Source organism: Mobula hypostoma, chromosome 12, assembly GCF_963921235.1.
Source record: "Mobula hypostoma chromosome 12, sMobHyp1.1, whole genome shotgun sequence".
NCBI classification, from domain to species: Eukaryota; Metazoa; Chordata; class Chondrichthyes; order Myliobatiformes; family Myliobatidae; genus Mobula; species Mobula hypostoma.
Genome location: NC_086108.1, coordinates 36,106,051 through 36,124,662, shown reverse-complemented (window position 1 = coordinate 36,124,662; position 18,612 = coordinate 36,106,051). Strand labels below are relative to the sequence as shown.

The 18,612-nt window shown below is 41.6% G+C and overlaps 2 protein-coding genes across 4 annotated transcripts in view; one reads left to right on the top strand and one right to left on the bottom strand.

Moving 5' to 3' along the window:
* The window catches only part of cdc73 (cell division cycle 73, Paf1/RNA polymerase II complex component, homolog (S. cerevisiae)), a 341,062-nt gene extending 337,973 nt beyond the window's left edge, over positions 1-3,089 (bottom strand). Inside the window, exon 1 of the mRNA XM_063063850.1 lies at positions 2,832-3,089. Within this exon, the coding sequence (XP_062919920.1) occupies positions 2,832-2,962 (131 nt within the window). The 5' untranslated portion in view covers positions 2,963-3,089. The remainder of the gene's footprint in view (positions 1-2,831) is intronic.
* Positions 3,090-3,282: 193 nt separating this feature from the next.
* glrx2 (glutaredoxin 2) lies at positions 3,283-18,343 on the top strand. Of its 3 annotated transcripts, none has more exons than XM_063063853.1 (4): positions 3,283-3,421; positions 13,076-13,183; positions 15,393-15,569; positions 18,187-18,343. In XM_063063853.1, exons 2-4 carry the CDS (start codon positions 13,100-13,102, stop codon positions 18,334-18,336), a joined length of 411 nt encoding a protein of 136 aa, XP_062919923.1. In that variant the 5' UTR covers positions 3,283-3,421; positions 13,076-13,099; the 3' UTR covers positions 18,337-18,343. The 3 variants fall into 3 exon arrangements, with proteins under 3 accessions (XP_062919923.1, XP_062919921.1, XP_062919922.1); XM_063063851.1 differs by lacking the exon at positions 3,283-3,421 and adding an exon at positions 3,697-3,834; XM_063063852.1 differs by lacking the exon at positions 3,283-3,421 and adding an exon at positions 3,743-3,834 and having other exon boundaries at positions 13,091-13,183.
* Positions 18,344-18,612: the final 269 nt, after the last annotated feature.

The window sequence follows — 18,612 nt, the reverse complement described above, 5'->3', positions numbered from 1 at the left end:
AGGTCATCAGTCGGTCATTAACCTACAACTACTCAATGAGTAAAAAACAAACATTGCTTAAGAGTTTCTTTGGAAGAGATGGTAGGGAACATAAAAGGCCTAATGATGATAACAACGTAAAGACAGCTGAGGCCGAGACTGCAAAAAAAAAGAGAAAGCTTCCTTCAACAGAAAATACAAGTTGTACATAAAATATGGCTTTATTGCGACCGGTGACTCACACGCTTCAAGCCCCCTGTGTGTGATATGTGGAGACAAGCAGTCTAATGAGGCAATGCCCTCAAAACTGCTTCGGCACCTTGAGTCCAAGCACCCTGCACTTAAAGACAAACTCGTTGAGTTTTTTGAGCAGAAAAAACGTGAGCAAGCGGGACAGAAGCAAGTGCTGAGAGCCACCACCTCCACAAATGCTGCTGCTCTGAGAGCGTCGTACTTAGTGGCTAGCTGTATTGCAAAGGCTAAGGAGCCTTTCACTGTCGGTGAAGAATTGATTCTGCCTGCTGCCAAGGACATGTGCCGTGAACTGTTGGGAGAAGCTGCAGCGAACGAGATGGTACAGGTTTCTCTTTCAGCTACCAGTTTCAAGGAGAATCGATGACATAGCGGAGGACATTGAAGCACAGCTGTTGGAACGGCTTAACGAGTCACCATGGTATGCTATCCAGGTTGACGAGTCTACCGATGTCGACAACAAGGCAATACTGCTGGTTTATGTACGATATATATTTCAAGACGATGTGCACGAGGATATGTTGTGTGCACTGCTGCTGCCAAAGAACACAACTGGGACAGAACTATTCAAGTCTTTGAATGACTAAATGTCAGGTAAACAGGACTGGTCATTCTGTGTTGGAATATGCACAGGCGGTGCTGCAGCTATGACTGGACGGCTGTCTGGTTTCACTACCCGAGTCAAAGGTTGCTCCTGAATGCCAGTCTACACACTGTATCAGACACAGGGAAATGCTGGCTAGCCGATAAACGTCACCTGATCTTAACAGCATACTGAGTGACGTTGTTGAAGTTATCAATCATATCAAAGCAAAAGCCCTTCACTCACGTCTGTTTGAGCAGCTTTGCGAGGAAATGGATGCACAGCAGAAACGCCTTCTCTTACACACTGAAGTCAGGTGACTATCAAGGGGGAGAGCCCTGGCCATGGTTTTTGAGTTAAGAGAGCAGCTACAGAGATTTCTTTCATGAAAAAAGTCACCACTGGCAGCACACTTCAGTGATGAGAAGTGGACAGCAAAACTCACTTACCTGTGTGACATCTTTGACCTGCTCAATGAACTCAATTTGTCACTTCAGGGGAGAATGACAACTGTCTTCAAGTTGGCAGATAAAGTGTCTGCTTTCAAAGCCAAACTGGAACTGTGGGGACGGCAAGTGGACAGGGGCATATTTGACACGTTCCCAACATTAGCTGCGATTTTTGGACAGACTGAGGCTGCACCGTCCTTCTCACAGATGGTGCGCAATCACCTATCTTCGCTGTCGACTGAATTCGAGCATTACTTCCCAACCGCAAATGACCCAAGATGTGCCCATCTGTGACCCATTTGTGAATGTCCCCAGTGAATCATCCATGTCAGCGCGGAAAGAATATCAACTCCTTGAGCTTGCAAATGATGGTGGGCCGAAAAGTATGTTTGACATAACATCTCTGCCGGCATTCTGGATCAAAGTCAAAGCTGAATATCCTGAGATAGCTATGAAAGCACCGACAACGTTGCTTCCATTTCCAACATCATATCTCTGCGACCTATAATTGACTTATCACTATATTCACTCGAGGAAAATATACACTGTGTTTAATAATAAATTCATTAGATAAACCCTTTTAGAAATGAAATTGAGTGTATTAGCCACTTATAAGTAACTTATAGTTGACTTTGACTTATCACCCACGTTCCAGTCGTGTTTAACATCCTCCCCCCACCCCCGTCGGCCAGTCCGCAAGAATATTGTCAATGTTAAACCGGTCCACAGTGCAAAAGAGGTTGGGGACCCCTGCTCCACTCAGACTTGGGACATTTCCATTCTGAGCTTAACTTTCCATTTGGAAACTTTTAGTGTCTGAATCACCTGACTCACAATTTTTTTAAATTACAAATATTTCTAAATATCATAAAATAATTTAGTTGTTTTACACCACAATTGCTAATGTCAAATGCAAACATTTTCCTCAAACATAGCAGCAGCAATCTTGTCAGTTGCACATTTCAACACACGTGAGACACACTATCCTTCCAATGATAACAATAAGCCCTTAAAGTGGAACGCAACCTCCAAAAAAGTAATACAGTTCAATCCCATTTGAGGTTTACAACACAGATGATAACACAACAGCCTGCTCGGATAGGTAATAAAATACACAATGCAACAGCAGGATAGACTCGTGTTTGTTTCTAAAAGGTCAGACTTTGATAAGAAAAATCAAAGTTACAGAAGCAACTTTGACTGAGGAAAAAGTGAAGGAAAGTTTGTGTAACAAACGTTGGTTCATTACAGATCAAAGAAATCACTTTGTCAATACTTTGGCGTAGTTCTACAAGTGTCAATTTCCCTCCAGCGTTACCACCGTGCAATATGGCACAAGTAGATCCCTACATACACACACATCTCTCTCCTCCTTTCTCTCCCAACTCTTACATATTGAGCACCCAAGAATGGGTACATTATACATCGTTGTTAGATGTAGTTGCTAGTGGAAGTGACCAGAGTATCGCCAATCTCCATCACAAGCAACATTGCCCTGCACATGCTGCCGAAACTCCACAACTCCCAAACACCGGGCCTCAGCAGGCCCCACCAACGACTCCACTCACCCCCAGATCACATAATTCGTCTTCACATTCTTGGGCCAAGAAAACTCGCCGAAGATGACCTCGTCCCCTTTGACCACGATCTCCTTTTTCTGGATGTTGTACTGACGCAGTACGCTCAGCACGTCCGCCATCTTGCCTCGGCTCCGAACAACCGGGTCCTCAGCGGCCGGGGTTGCCTGTACAGACTGCCTGAACAGCCGGGAGCTGAATCCCGGCCAAGACCCTACCGCCGGCCCGAGTAGTAGCGGCCGGTGCTGTCCGCACAGGACGCCTGACGGAGCCCGCGAACAGACAAGCCGACGGAAAGTGAGAAATTCCAGTTGGGGCGTCGTCCAAGCTGGTTGCGCTTTGATGTGTCTTAGGAGGCAGCGGGGTCTCCCCTGGCAACGGTGTGCCCGAGAGTTCTTCAGGACTCGGGACACCAAGGCAGACGGAGCCGCATTCGCACAGCGCTTTCCGCGGACCTTCTCTCCCCGGCACTGCAAAGTGACTTACAGATAACAAACTACATTTATTTACCAAGCGCTGTCATTGCAGGAAAGACGGCATACAACATTTGCAGACAGCAAGATCCCACATTTTGGAAAAAGGTGATCAAAATTGGTATGGGTGATAGTTTAGTCCAGGGCATGAGACGGGTTGGGCAGCATGCACGCACTTCTCGGGAATGTTGCCCTGGGATCTCATCCTGTCTCTTTTACTCGTTCAGGAGATGCTGAAGTCGCTGGAAAGCAAATAAAGCGACAGATGTAGAATCTGAATTAAGAAAAACAAAAATGCTGGAATGCTGGAGGGACATGGATAGACTGAATGTACTCAAGTCTTTTCCCCAGTGGTGAGGGTGCAAGAATTGGAAGGCATAGATTTAAAATGAGAGGGGGAGAAGATTGCTCAGCAACTTGAAGAACTTTATCAAAAAAAAACAGTTCTGTATACGGACTGAGCTTCCAGGTGAAGTGGTTGAGGCAGGAACAACAGCAACTTTTAAAGGACATTTGGACAGGTACGTGAATAGGGAAGTTCCATAAGGATATGAATCAAAAGTGAGCAAATGGAACTGGCTTTATGGACATCTTGGTTGGCATGGACCAGTTAAGCAGAAGAGCATCACCTTGTATTCCATCTGGATAGCCTCCAACCTGATGGCATGAACATTGATTTCTCTAACTTCTGTTAATGCCCCTCCTCCCCTTCTTACCCTGTCCCTTATTTATTTATTTATTTATTTATTATTATTATTCTCCTCCTCCCCTCTCTCTTTTTTCTCTCTCTGTCCCTCTCACAATCACTCCTTTCCTGCTCTCCATCTTCCTCGGGGCTCCCTTCCCCCTTTCTTTCTCCCTAGGCCTCCCGTCCCATGATCCTCCCCCTTCTGCAGCTCTGTATCACTCTTGCCAATCAACTTTCCAGTTCTTAGCTTCATCCCTCCCCTCTTGTCTTCTCCTATCATCTTGGATCTCCCCCTCCCCTGCCACTCTCAAATCTCTTACTATCTCTTCTTTCAATTAGTCCTGACGAAGGGTCTCGGCCCGAAACGTCGACTGCACTTCTTCCTATAGATGGTGCCTGGCCTACTGCGTTCCACCAGCATTTTGTGTGTGTTCCTTGAATTTCCAGTATCTGCAGATTTTCTCGTGTGAGCATCTTCCTGTTCTGTATGAGTTTTTTTAAAACCCAGCCAGCCAAGCCGCATCTGTAGAAAGGGAAAGAGTTGTTTCAGCTGGGCCCAAGTCTTCCTTTCTCTCTGATCAAGGGTATTCGACCTGAAAACTTACAGTAGTTCACTAAAGTTAATTGACTGATTAAGTTCTTCCAGCATTTGTTTTTGATGCAGAAGTTGCTGTTGGGGCCAGCATTTATACTCGCTCTCTGGAGAATTTCAGAGATTATCTCAACACCTCAGTAGATCTGCAGTTAGCTATAAAGATTGCAAATTTCTTAATAGAAAAAAAATGTTCACAATAATGTCAATTTCATGAAACTAGCTTGTAACTCCTCTTTTAATGAATGGATTTATTTATTTATTATTTAAAGATACAGCGGGGTAACATGCCCTTCCATCTCCGTGAGCCTGTTCTGCCCAATTACACTGGTGTGTCCAACTACCCTACCAACCTGTACATCTTTGCAATATGGGAGGAAACCCACATGGTCTTAAACGGAGGCAGGAATAAAACCCAGGTTGCTGGTGCTGTAATAGCATTACACTAACCGCCAGCTTACATTTTCATGATGGGAGTTCAACTTACGTCAATAATCCAAGCCTCTGCATATTAAAAATATAGAGCAACTTGGCAGTGCTGCTGAACCACTTTTGTATATCTCCTGTTCACCCTTTTACCTCTCCTCCCCTACTTTTGTAAACTTTCTGAGAACGTTCCGCTATATTTTTTGTATCTAGTTCTCCGTAAACTTACTTATTTTTCTTTTTGCTAAGTGTTCTTTGTTAAATTTGCTTTTTCATGTAAGACTGAAGAACTCATGCTGCTGATATGTAACCCATTGTTATCAGAATCAGGTTTATTATCACCGGCATGTGACGTGAAATTTGTTAACTCAGCAGCCACAGTTCAATGTAATACATAATCTAGCAGACAAAGATAATAATAACCAATCAAATAAAAAAATAATAAATAAGTAAATCAATTATGTATATTGAATAGATTAAAAAAGTGCAAAAACAAAAAATATATTTTTAAAAAAGTGAGGTAGTGGCCAAAGCTTCAATGTCCATTTAGGAATCGGATGGCAGAGGGGAAGAAGTGGTTCCTGAATCACTGAGTGTGTGCCTTCAGGCTTCTGTACCTCCTACCTGATGGTAACAGTGAGAAAAGAGCATGCCCTGGATGCTGGAGATCCTTAATAATGGACGCTGCCTTCCTGAGACACCACTTCCTAAAGATGTCCTAGGTACGTTGTAGGCTATTGCCCAAGATGGAGCTGACTAGATTTACAACCGTCTGCAGCTTCTTTCGATCCTGTACCCCTCCATACCAGACAGTGATGCAGCCTGTCAGAATGCTCTCCATGGTACGACTACAGAAGTTTTTGAGTGTATTTGTTGACATGACAAATCTCTTCAAACTCCTAATGAAGTGTAGCTGCTGTCTTGCCTTCTTTATAACTACATCAATATGTTGGGACAGGTTAGATCCTCAGAGATCTTGACACCCAGAAACTTGAAGCTGCTCACTCTCTCCACTTCTGATCCCTCTATGAGGATTGGTATGGTTCCTTCCTCTTACCATTCCTGAACTCCACAATCAGCTCCTTTGTCTTACTGACGTTGAGTGCCAGGTTGTTGCTGCGGCACCACTCCACTAGTTGGCATATCTCACTCCTGTACACCCTCTCCTCACCACCTGAGATTTTACCATTTCCAGCATTGTTGTAATCTGAAGTTTAGAAGAAACAATTTCAATTATTAATTTTTCTTCAATAATAATGACAAAACTCGAATTGCCAGTTGTTTTTCATAGAAATTGAGTGATGTTGGCAAGGCCACATTGATAGACATTTATAACAGAATTGAGAAATTGTTTTTCATTGAATTTAACGTTAATGATTTAGCCAATGGTATCAGTTTAACAATTCCTTAATACTGATCCGGCAGGAGCACCAATTCAGACTCTTCCCCCATCATACAAAGTATTGTAATATTCTGGGAGAGTCAACAAAACAGACTAAAATAGGAAATCAGTTTTTGAAGAAATAAAGGATGGAAAAATTTGTTTAGTGGTAGAAGATGGCTGTATTCTACAGTGCTTTGGGCAACAGTTATTTATTTCAACACTAATTATTCCTGTTTATAAAGATACTGTACACCAATATATCATACTGCACTGAAGTGATAGAGGTACAAGGTGCCTGATCACCAAGTTCTTTATTGCAACGATACCTAATGGGGAAACACCAAAGTACAATTACCTTCCAGGAGCACTTGTTTATTTTTTGACAGGAATTTCCCACACAAGTTGAAACACTCAGTTGTGGTGCAATGGAAATTAGGATGCGTGTCCATAGGAATTATGCATAAGTATTGAAACATGATGTGTAAGTGACAGAACTCAATATTTATTGCTAACTGTTTCTGATTGTAAAATCCCATTACTCTAGATCAGGGGTTCCCAATCTTTTTTATGACATGGACCCTTACCATTAACTGAGGGGTCTGTGGACCCCAGTCTGGGAACCCCTGCTCTCGATAGTACCTTTCTAGAGATTTGCAGTACACTTCTTGATTATGGTACAAGAGACATTGCTTGGACATCAGAACATCTTTCAAGAGGGTGAACCCCCCAAGTCATCAGGCTCTGATGGTCTACCTGGTAGGGCTCTGAAAACCTGTGCCAACCAGCTTGTGGGAGTGTTCAAGGACAGCTTCAATCTCTCACTGCTGCAGTTGTAGTCTCCCACCTGCTCCAAAAAGGCAACAAAGATACCAGTGCCCAATAAGAGCAGGTATTCTTTCTTGGTCTCAATGACTATCGTCCAGTGACACTCACATGTACTGTGATGGAGTGCTTTCAGAGGTTGGTCATAGCTAGAGTCAGCTCCTTCGTCCTCCTCCTACCTAAGCAAGGACATAGACCCTCTGTAATTTGACTTTCGCCACAATTGGTCTACTTTTGATACAATCTCACTGGCTCTCCACTCAGCCTTAGATTCACCTGGAGAATAGTAATACCTAGGTCAGACTGCTGTTGATTGATTACAGCTCAGCGTTCAACACGATGATACCCTCATTTCTAATCACCAACTCCAAAACCTGGGTCTCTACCTCCCTCTGCCACTGGATTATTGACTTCCTCATTGGGAAACCACAGTCTGTGCAGATCGGAATTAACATCTCCTTCACACTGACAATCAATACTGGCACGCCTCAGGTATGTGTGCTTAGTCCACTGCTCTACTCTCTTAACAACCATGACTTGGCACAGCTCAAATGCCATCTACAAATTTGCTGACAACACAGCTATTGTTGGCAGAATTTCAGATGGTGTCGAGGAGGCATTCAGAAGTGAGACAGAATGGCTGAATGTATGGTGTCGCAACAACAACCTTGTAAGAGCAAGGAATTGAATGTGGATTTCAGGAAGGGAAAGTCAAGGGAACACATACCAGTCTTCAGTGAAGGGTCAGCAGTGTAAAGAATCAGAATCAGGTTTATTATCACCAGCATGTGTCGTGAAATTTGTTAACTTAGCAGCAGCAGTTCAAAGCAATTCATAAAATAGAAGAAGAAAAATAATAATAATTAATAAATAAGTAAATCAATTACAGTATACCTATATTGAATAGATCAAAAATTGTGCAGAAAGCAGAGTTCATTATAAAGTGAGGTAGTGTTCACAAGTTCCATGTCCATTTAGGAATCGGATGGCAGAGGGGAAGAAGCTGTCCCTGAATCGCTGAGTGTGTGCCTTCAGGTTTCTGTACCTCCTACCTGATGGTAACAATGAGAAAAGGGCATGGCCTGGGTGCTGGAGGCCCTTAATAATGGACGCTGCCTTTCTGAGACACTGCTCCTTGAAGATGTCCTGGGTACTTTGTAGGCTAATACCCAAGATGGCGCTGACTAAATTTACAACTCTCTACAGCTTCTTTCGGTCCTGTGCAGTAGCCCGCCACCCCACTACCAGAGAGTGATGCAGCTTTCCACAGCACATCTATAGAAGTTTTTGAGTGTATTTGTTGACATACCAAATGCCTTCCAACTCCCAATGAAGTATAGTCGCTGCCTTGCCTTCTTTATAAATGTATCGATATGTTGGGACCAGGTTAGATCCTCAGAGATCTTGACACCCAGGAACTTGAAACTGCTCACTCTCTCCACTTCTGATCCCTCTATGAGGATTGCTATGTGTTCCTTTGTGGATGAGAAGTTTCACGTTCCTGAGTGTCAGCAACTCCGAAGATTTATTCTGGGCCCAACATACAGATGTAATTACAAAGAAGGCATGACAGCACAGAACGGTAACATAGTGGTTAGCACATCGCTTTACAGTACCAGCAACCCAGATTCCCGCCGCTATCTGTAAAGAGGTTGTACGTTCTCCCCATGATTGTGGGTTTCCTCTGGGTGTTCTGGTTTCTCCCAAACATGTCCCTGTTGGTAGGCCATTGTAAGTTGTCCCATGATTAGGCTCAGGTTAATTTGGGAGTTTCCAGGCGGCGCAGTTCATATTCTGTCTGAGTAGCCTCCAACCTGATGGCATGAACATCGATTTCTCTAACTTCTTGTAATTTTCCCCTTCCCTCTTCCTTCTTTCTCCATTCCCTACTTTGGCTCCCCCTTACCTTTTCTCTTCTTACTGCCTGTCACCTCCCCCTGGAGCACCTCCTTCCATTCTCCTCTCCTATCAGATGCCTTCTTTTCCAGCCCTTTAACTTTTCCACCCGTCACCATCCAGACTCTCACTTCATCCCCAATCCCCCACCCACCTGGCTTTACTCCTTCCCCTTCCCCCACCCTCTTATTCTTTAGTCTTCCTTTCCAGTCCTCATGATGGGTCTTAGCCCGAAACAGTGAATTTTATTCATTGCCATAGATGCCACCTAACTGGCTGAGCTCCTCCAGCATTGTTACTGTGGATTTCCAGCATCTGCAAAATCTCTTGTGTTTCTGATTTTAATTACACATGTTTATGGTGTTATGGACCGACTGTAACAGAGAACTCAATTATTTAAAATTTTAGCTGTTCCTATTACAGCTGTTCTTGACCCATTTATTATTTCTTTCAGTTCCTCTATTATCCTCTTTGGCTTAAATCAGGGGCTTATTTGGATACTGCAGGTGCTGTCCTTCTTCCCTAGATGCTGCTCAATCTACTCAGTTCTTCCAACAGAGTATTTGTTGGACCTTCACTGTCTGTTATGGTCAGGGCCGGTTTTAGTGGGGCTGGAGGCCCTAATGGCCTCTGCCAACACCGTAAAATGCTGCTGTACCAAGCAAAAAAAGGCAAGAACAAGAGCAAAGGTCGTACTGGTCTAAATATCACAGCTGTGGACCAAGACATTGGTTTAGTACAATACGTAGGCTATAAACTTACAGGCCTTAAGAGGGAGGACAGACAGTAATGTAGATTCTTAGTTTGAAGGACAGCATCTAAAGTACTCAAAAATTGACCCAGGCTTAGTTGGCTTAGTAAAGTTATGAGGGAGACGAAGTATGATGTACCCAATCTTAAATTTTCATTTAGCTATTGCTGCAAATACCATAGGCCTTATTTCTCAAACTATGCCAAAGCATTTTTATCTAGGCAGTTTTCTCAACCGTGTGTTCTGAGAAAGTAAGATGGATATGAGAGACAAAAAGGCCAAGGGAGATGGCACTATGGCAAACTAGGAAACTTGACAATACTCCAACAATCTTTTTGAAAAATGAGAGCTAGCACATACTAACCTATTGCTGTGCTGTGTGGCTTGCAGAGTAAAGACCACTTATTACTTACTAGGTTTGTAAACAGTGAACTATTAGCCTATTGCCACAAAAACAGGAACAGCACTGACACACAAGCCTAGATATTTACAAAGTCAGATGATTGTTTTTCAAAATTAAAGCCTAATTCTTCTGGATTTCTTCGCAGCAAAGTCCTTGATCAGATCACTAAAATCCAGTTTCTGAACAAGATCACTTTCAAGTGACATCAGAGTAAGATGATTCAGCCTGTCCTGTCCCATTGTGGATCTGAGCCTATTCTTCAGTAGCTTGAGCTTGGAGAAAGATCGCTTACCACTTGCATTTGTGACAGGGAAAGTCAGGTAAATCCTCAAAGCAATGCTTGCATTTGGGAAGATGACCTACAAGTTTTTTTCTCTGAGGAATCATAAAAGCTCTGTTGCGGATGAAATATCTTTGCCACTTACAAATTCCCTGAAATGGACAATCTCCTCCACAAAGTTAACTCCAGGTCAGCATGTTTCCAGTCGCTAAAGCCAGTTTCGAAGCTGGACTGACAGTTACCATCACTGAAGATGTGGCATGCAAAACAAAACACAAAGCCAGTGGAAGGGGAATATAAGAGCCATTGCCTTGATATGTACTCACCATGTACGAGCTTGCGTTTGAAGTGAAATTTGGAGAAAAAAACGTATCTGCTGTTTGTATACTTGTTCCAAAGGTTTGATATCCTCATCCTTATTCTGGCAGGACTCTGGCCCTTCCTTAGCCCAGTATGCTTGGACTGAATCGTCTAACGTTTCCTTTCCACAGCGAGCAGGATCAGTGCTGTAAGGATCCTCAGTAGCGGTAATGTTAACATTAATGGCGTCCCGACTTGGTTGTTCCGAGGCCTCTGTGGTTGGGAATCCCAAAGTCATGCTGTCTGCCTCTTCAACGTTAGCTGCTGACTGTGGCAAGGACAGTGGTCCTGTGCTAACGCTGGTGCTAGCACTAGCTGTTGAACAAGTCTCCATTTGTCCACCGGTCTCAGTCTGTGACAAGAGCGATGGTGCTGCATCATCGTCGAGAAAAGGGTTAAAAAATTCTGTCAATTTCAATGTCTTTTTTAATGCTTCTTTCTCATGGTCCTCTTTTTCTTGTTTCTTTTTTCTTTTCTGTGCTCCACTCTTTTTTTGTCTGCCATGATGATAGCTACCTATTTTGGGCCCCTCTGCAGCTCTGGCCCCTGGGCTGCAGCCTAGCCTAGCCCTGCCCAAAGTCCAGTCCTGGTTATGGTCTCTACTACTCTGAAATGATTCTACTCCCTCACTTTCAGGGACTCTTTACAACTCATGTTCTCGGGATTATTCTTATTTGCAGTTTGTCTTTTGCTGTAAGTGTTGTCTTTGTTTATGCATTTTTTTTGCTGTGTTTTGTATTTTTCCTATAAATGCAAGAAAATACATCTTAAGGTAGTGTGCATTTGGAACATATATATTCTTTGATAATAAATATAATGTGAACTTTGAACTTGAACTTGCCTCCACCATATTCCTACCTTGGATTCTGTTCTTTTCTGTTCACCTTCAAAATTGTTAACTTATGTTTTCAAATCTTAATGAATTCTCCCCAAAATTGCTCATTGACCTGTTGATTATTTCTATAATTTCCCATGCTTTCTTTCCAATTTTCAGCATCCAGGGTGTTTGCCTAATATTAATTCAGTATGAATTATTTGGACCACCATTGCAATTAAATGCAAGAATGTGCATGTTTTGTACGCATCAACTGCGGGAGCGTTAATCTTATTTGCCAGAACACTGGAGCCCCGTCTGTTACTTCAAGTGGATAGTAAATATTTAGGACACAACTCAAATGGCAGAAAAGTTTTCTTGCTTTCCAATGCACCATTCTCGAAGTTGTTCATTTCAGCGCCGCATGGCGCACCGGGCGGCAATCTTGCTGTTTCTTCAGCATTTATGTTTTCTTACGAGTTGCTCGCTCGACGCTCAACCCGGCACGGATAGACCACCGGCCGGCTACCATTCTGAGTACCTGAGTTTATTCCATCAACCAATACATTACTGCGAAAACAGGTATGATAGAGGGGCAATGGCACAGAATGTTCCAGCCCGAATGTCGACAAATCAAACGCTATTCTAATAAAAGTAACGCAAATATAATTTTGTTTTGAAATATCTAGATATGACAAGATCCTGCATTTTGATTCCATTATTTCGATTCCAGAAAAGTGTTAATTTTCTTAATTATCATGAACGGTACAGGTTGTAGGTTTGAATCACAGAGATTAGTACACTCAGAAAGGTGGTGGAGAATAAATATTCAGATTCAAGGTACACGTCGCTTGTGCTTTTTAAAACTTAATTCGCTGGACATCTTCGGATTCGTGGCTTGCACGAGTAATTGATTTCACGATCACTACCCTCCGCCGTTAGTGCGCCCAGACTCTCCCTACGTGTAACTTCAGAGTGAAAGTGATACCGACGCCTTTATTGTGACGTGCTATCACTCCGGGATGGGTTCGAGCCGTGCCCTGCTATCTCTGCCCAGTCTGTAAATGCTCGCCGGAGTCGGTTGGTTTGCTTCAAACTTCCTACCCGCCACCGCGTCTCTCTTAGAGGGAACATTTCCAAACATCGTTTGACTTCATGTTTCCCCATCTCAGTAACGGGGATTAATGTGCAACAGAATTTGCTTGGAGAACCCATTTGATCTGCCGAAGCCAAAAGTGTTGTGATAATGTAATATAGAAACTTCTGCTTTATAATTTACGGTATTACATTTGTAAAGTGTAACCAGCTGTTATGTCTTATTGTACCCAAATAACATGTTTCATCAGTTTTAGTACACACAGATCTCCGTTATGCGTTTTCTATTTGCGAGGATGGGGAATTTTTTTACGAAGTTACCAGAAGAACACAATGAGGCAGCTTTACAGTTTATTCGCGTAAGTTGCCTTCACCTCTCAAGGTGCAAGTATTATTTAAATATACATTACATTTCAATCTGGTTACTCATATACAACGTGAGGATCCTCAGACTAATAGAGGATTGTCATCTGCACAAGTACAGTGAGATAAAGATACAATAAAACACTTGCAGCAGCACGTAGATTCAGACACACACACAGGACAGTGAAGAACAAAAAAAAGACTGGGCAAAACAAGACATAGCGGGTGGCCCATAGTGTTCCGTTGTTGAGTTTGGATTAGGGCTATGCAGGCTGACTCAGGAACATGATGGATGTGGGAAAGTAGTTGTTTGTCAGTCTGCTGGTGGTGTGTGACTTCTGTACCTCCTGCCCTACCATAGCAGCAAGAAGAGGGCATGACCTGGATAATGGGGATGATGTCTTCTTGAGGTAGCAGCTTATGTAGATGTTTTCATTAGTGGGCAGGGCTGTGCCTATGATGGACCAGACAGCCTTTTCATTTGGGCATCTTGAGCCCTAACTGTTAGATTTTCGTCTCTAACTGTACAGCAGCTCTCCACCCCTGTTTCCTCCTAAGATACTCCTCAAAGTCTACATTCTCAACCAAGCAATCAGTTCTCTGCCTATAACTTCACAAGGCTGTGTAATATTGAAGCATCTTGGGACATTTGGCTGGGGTTCACTGATCTCTCTGAATAGGAGCCAGGTCCTCAATTTATGCTCTTTGCTCTTTAAGTTTGAGAATTGTAATAGTGAATCTATTACTCATGCTGCAATCTTGGATGTGATGTATTCTGAAGGCAAATTGATAAACTCAAACCTTCTAGCTCATTTATAAGTAACATGTAAATGGAATTTGCTTTTATTAGTGAATATGGTATGACAAGAGAATAACAAAACTGTATTGGAATATTTTAAACTTTGTGAATTTTGAAAAATAAATAATGGTTAAGAGGATGTGGGGAAGGCCAAGTCACTGGGTATATTTAAGGTGGAGGTTGATAGACTCTTAGGGCATGAAGGGATACAGGGAGAAGGCAGGAGATTGGGGCTGAGAGGGAAAATAGATCAGTCTTGATGAAATGGCAGAGCAGATACAATGGGCCAAATGGCCTAATTCTGCACCTATATCTTATGATCTTAATGATCTCCATAATTATTTTATGAGGTTTATTATATGCGCCTCTAATTTCTTCATTTAACCTATGCCCTACGTTACTATTTACCATACACCTTTGGTGTTTGCTGCCCTTGCTTTTTCTTAACTCCACCCAAAACAATTTTCTAGATCTCAGTTAAAATCCTGCTGCTCTTGACCACATTCTTAAATAGCAGGTTGAATCCATCACCTTTTGCCTGTCTATTCTGAAAATTAAGGATCCTGGAACATTTGTTATCCAACCATACAACACACATCAAAGTTGCTGGTGAACGCAGCAGGCCAAGCAGCATCTATAGGAAGAGGCGCAGTCGACGTTTCAGGCCAAGACCCTTCTTCTCTAACTTCCGCTAGGCCCCACCTCCCCCTCGTACCCCATCTGTTACTCATTTTTATGCACACATTCTTTCTCTCACTCTCCTTTTTCTCCCTCTGTCCCTCTGAATATACCTCTTGCCCATCCTCTGGGTCACCCCCCCCCATCTTTCTTCCCGGACCTCCTGTCCCATGATCCTCTCGTATCCCCTTTTGCCTATCACCTGTCCAGCTCTTGGCTCTATCCCTCCCCCTCCTGTCTTCTCCTATCATTTTGCATCTCCCCCTCCCCCTCCAGCTTTCAAATCCCTTACTCACTCTTCCTTCAGTTAGTCCTGACGAAGGGTCTCGGCCTGAAACGTCGACTGCGCCTCTTCCTATAGATGCTGCTTGGCCTGCTGCGTTCACCAGCAACTTTGATGTGTGTTGCTTGAATTTCCAGCATCTGCAGAATTCCTGTTGTTTGCGTTTATCCAACCATAGTCACTTTCCAACCACAACTCTGTAATGACTATTAGATTGTATCTTATTTTCTGTTTGTCCCAATAATTGGTCAGTTATCATAAATACATACATTCAGATATGTTTAAAAAATACCTTCAATTTTGCTTAGGACTATTTTTCCTCATCCTGACTCTAAATTGGAGGTACATTTCTGATGTCTTGTAAAATATATTTTGGGTTTATATGAATAGAAAAAAATTTAAAAATAGAAAAAATATGCAGTTACTTATTTGTGTTTTCTTTCAGAACCAAGTTGCAAAAAATTGTGTGGTTTTATTTTCTAAAACCTATTGTCCTCACTGTAAGAGGGTAAAGAACTTCTTCCGAGAACAAGGAGTCAAATACAAGGCAATTGAGTTGGATTTACACAAAGATGGCACTATCATCCAGAATGTTCTTGAGGAATTAACTGGGGTTAGAACAGTAAGTCATCAATATTTGTAATTTTAATATATATTCTGGTCATAATGTGCAGTTGTTCAGGAAATAGTATGATATGAGACCAAGATAAGTAGAATTTAATTGGATTTACTTTCTCTGAGACCTTAGGAATTATGTCAAAACATCCACTTACAATAGACTTAAACAGAAGATTAAAAAACATGTGAAAATGAAAGTGGCATTGGCAATGCATCAACAAAGTTCAAAGCTAAATTATTGTTAAAGTACATATATGTCACCCTGAGATTCGTTTTCTTGTGGGCATACTCAGTAAATGGAAGAAACATAATAGAAACAATGAGAGACCACACCCAACAGGACAGACAAGCAACCAAATGCAAAAGATAACAAACTGTGCAAATACAAAAAAAATTAAAAAATAATAATAAATAGAGAACCTGAGATGAAGAGTCCTTGAAGATGAATCCATAAGTTGTGGAAACAGTTCATTGATAGGTTGAGTGAAGTTCACCCCACTGGTTCAAGAGTCTGATGGTTGAGGGGTAATACTTGTTCCTGTACTTGGTGATGTGGATCCTGTACCTTCTTCCTGATGGCAGCAGTGAGAAGAGAGCATGAACTGGGTGGTGGGTTTCCTGATGACGGATGTTGCTTTCCTGCGACAATGTTCCCTGTAGATGTGCTTAATGGTTGGGAGGTCTTTACCCATGATAGACTAGGCCATATCCAATAATTTTTGTAGGATTTTTCGTTTAAGGGCGTTGGTGTTTCCATACCAGACTGTGATGCAACAAGTCAATATGCTCTCCACCACACATTTGTTGAAGTTTGAGATGTCATGCTGAATTTTCACAAACTTCTAAGGCAGCAAAGGACAATTACAATTCTGGATTAAGATAAGCAAATTAGAGCTGTAGCCCAAGGAGGTCAATGTTTCTTGAAAGAGAGATTGATTAGAGAACAAAAATAGAATCAGTGGTCAAAACCCTAAGGAGATCCATTCTGATTGCAAGTGATAAAGTATGTTGAAAAATAAAAACTTACAATATGAATTTTTTCTTCATCAGCATTCTCGCTGTTTTCAAAATTAGTAAATTGCAACTTGATACGTTCAACCAAATTGAACTTTTTAAAGTTTTCATTTTATTCTTTAAGTCTGTTATAAGTATAGCTTTGAAAACTCAAAATATTGTTTCTTATATAATTCTTTTGACAATATCATACAATTAAAATGGAAGATAATGAGTTAAAATTCAGAATTGCTTAGTCAAAATCTTATTTCTATAGTGCAATATTCTAATTTCTCTAATTCCTCCTTCCTTTCTACAGTAGGATTAATCAGTAAATATGAGCCAATGGTATGCTCTGTCTTGAACTGCTTCTACTGCGGTAGTTTCAGGCAGCGAATGTTTTTGGGATTGTGAACAAGTTTGTCTTCAGGCAACAAAGGGAACACTTTTCCCACATTAAAACATCTTGGGGCACAACTTTAATTTCTGCAATAGCCTTGTCTAAAAGCTCATTGCTGTTGGTGTCATGAGTTAAGTTATGATCCTAAACTCATTAGCATGAGCCTGCCACCCTAGGTCACCACTCCCATTTCTCCTGTACCCACATTTACTTGATTTCAATGGAAGGGGACCGGCCTTGCTGACCCAAAGTATCCATACTCCAGCTCATTGGTCCAAGCAGTAGCAAAACCATTGCATTTCTGAGGAAGCCTAATCCGTTAAATACCCTGAAAGCTGTTGATAGCAAGTAAAGCCTCTCCCTATTTTCTGCTGGAAAATAACCACAAGATGTTTGTATTTTAAATATCTGATTATTCAAAATGAAATAAATTTTAATTATAAACAGTTAAATGACCTTAAAATTCAACTGAACCAAAATAATTTTCAAAGAAAACCTTACTTTCCTCTTTGCCTTGCATCAATAGCCTTCAATGTCAAAGGCTTCTCTGATCCTATCACAGAGAGAAGTTTAAGTGCTGGGGAGTCCAGGCTGTGCTCAAGGTCTCAGAGTGGAATTCAACAGCAAAGTAAATTGCCAGTTCAGCAATCCCAGTCTCAGTTTTTCCGGCGCTTCCATGTTGTCATCATACACAAGGAAATCCTAGAAATGTTTCCATTTAACAATATTAATGCCTACTATTCCACTCAGAACTATCAGAGTTACCAGTAAAATCTGAGCCATAATCTCTTCCATGTATTAGTAATAATGTGTGTGTTTTAGTGATGCGTCAGTAACAAAGTACAGCACAAGTTTTAGTGATAAATTAGTAATATTGTGGACCACAACATGGACATACTGTATGCATACAAATCCAACAAAATACTGTCCCAAGGCATCTTTATAGCAAACTAAATCCCTTATATAGTAATTACCTACAGTTCACAAGATCATAATGGATGAGATGACTATGTGCCTGATATTAATATCCTCTGAAAGACTTCATGTTGTACCATCTGATTATTTCCTAAATTACCCAGAGTTTTGCCACTTACTTTTTCCCTGGTGTATAAACTAAATGTTAACAATATATTTGAGAAATCCATTTCTAGAAGAGTAAAAGCATAGTATGAAATTTGGTGAGTTCAAATCTACCAATATTATTCTAAAGCTGCATTCTTTTGCACAGGTCCCAAGAGTATTTGTGAACGGCAAATGCATTGGTGGTGCTACGGACACATTCTTACTCCACTCAAAGGGAAAACTTATGCCTTTAGTGCAGAAGTGTTCTCCACCTTTCACTTTGGATGAAAGTCATTACAAACTTCACCCTCGTTAATACTGAATGCCAGCCTACTTTTATGTTGACTGTTGCTTTTGAAATAAATTGTGAAGTTTCATTGTTGTTCCATGTTACTTGTATAAATGCATAGCACAGTGCAAACATCTACATTATTCGAAGATTATTTCCATGCTCCTGTAGGGTAACATGAATAGTAGAAATGTACATAATTCACAACCACCGACATTGAATTGGGATTTCACTTTAAGAGGCCAGTCTGATGTCATGACATGGTTATGTAGGCATTTTTAGTGCGTTTTTGTGTTTAGGTTT

Bases quoted from the DNA above. Each gene is read 5' to 3' on its own strand.
- glrx2 (XM_063063853.1), top strand. From the start codon at position 13,100: ATGCGTTTTCTATTTGCGAGGATGGGGAATTTTTTTACGAAGTTACCA. The intron at 13,184-15,392 runs GTAAGTTGCCTT...GTTTTCTTTCAG, and splicing joins CAGCTTTACAGTTTATTCGC to AACCAAGTTGCAAAAAATTG. The intron at 15,570-18,186 runs GTAAGTCATCAA...TCTTTTGCACAG, and splicing joins AATTAACTGGGGTTAGAACA to GTCCCAAGAGTATTTGTGAA.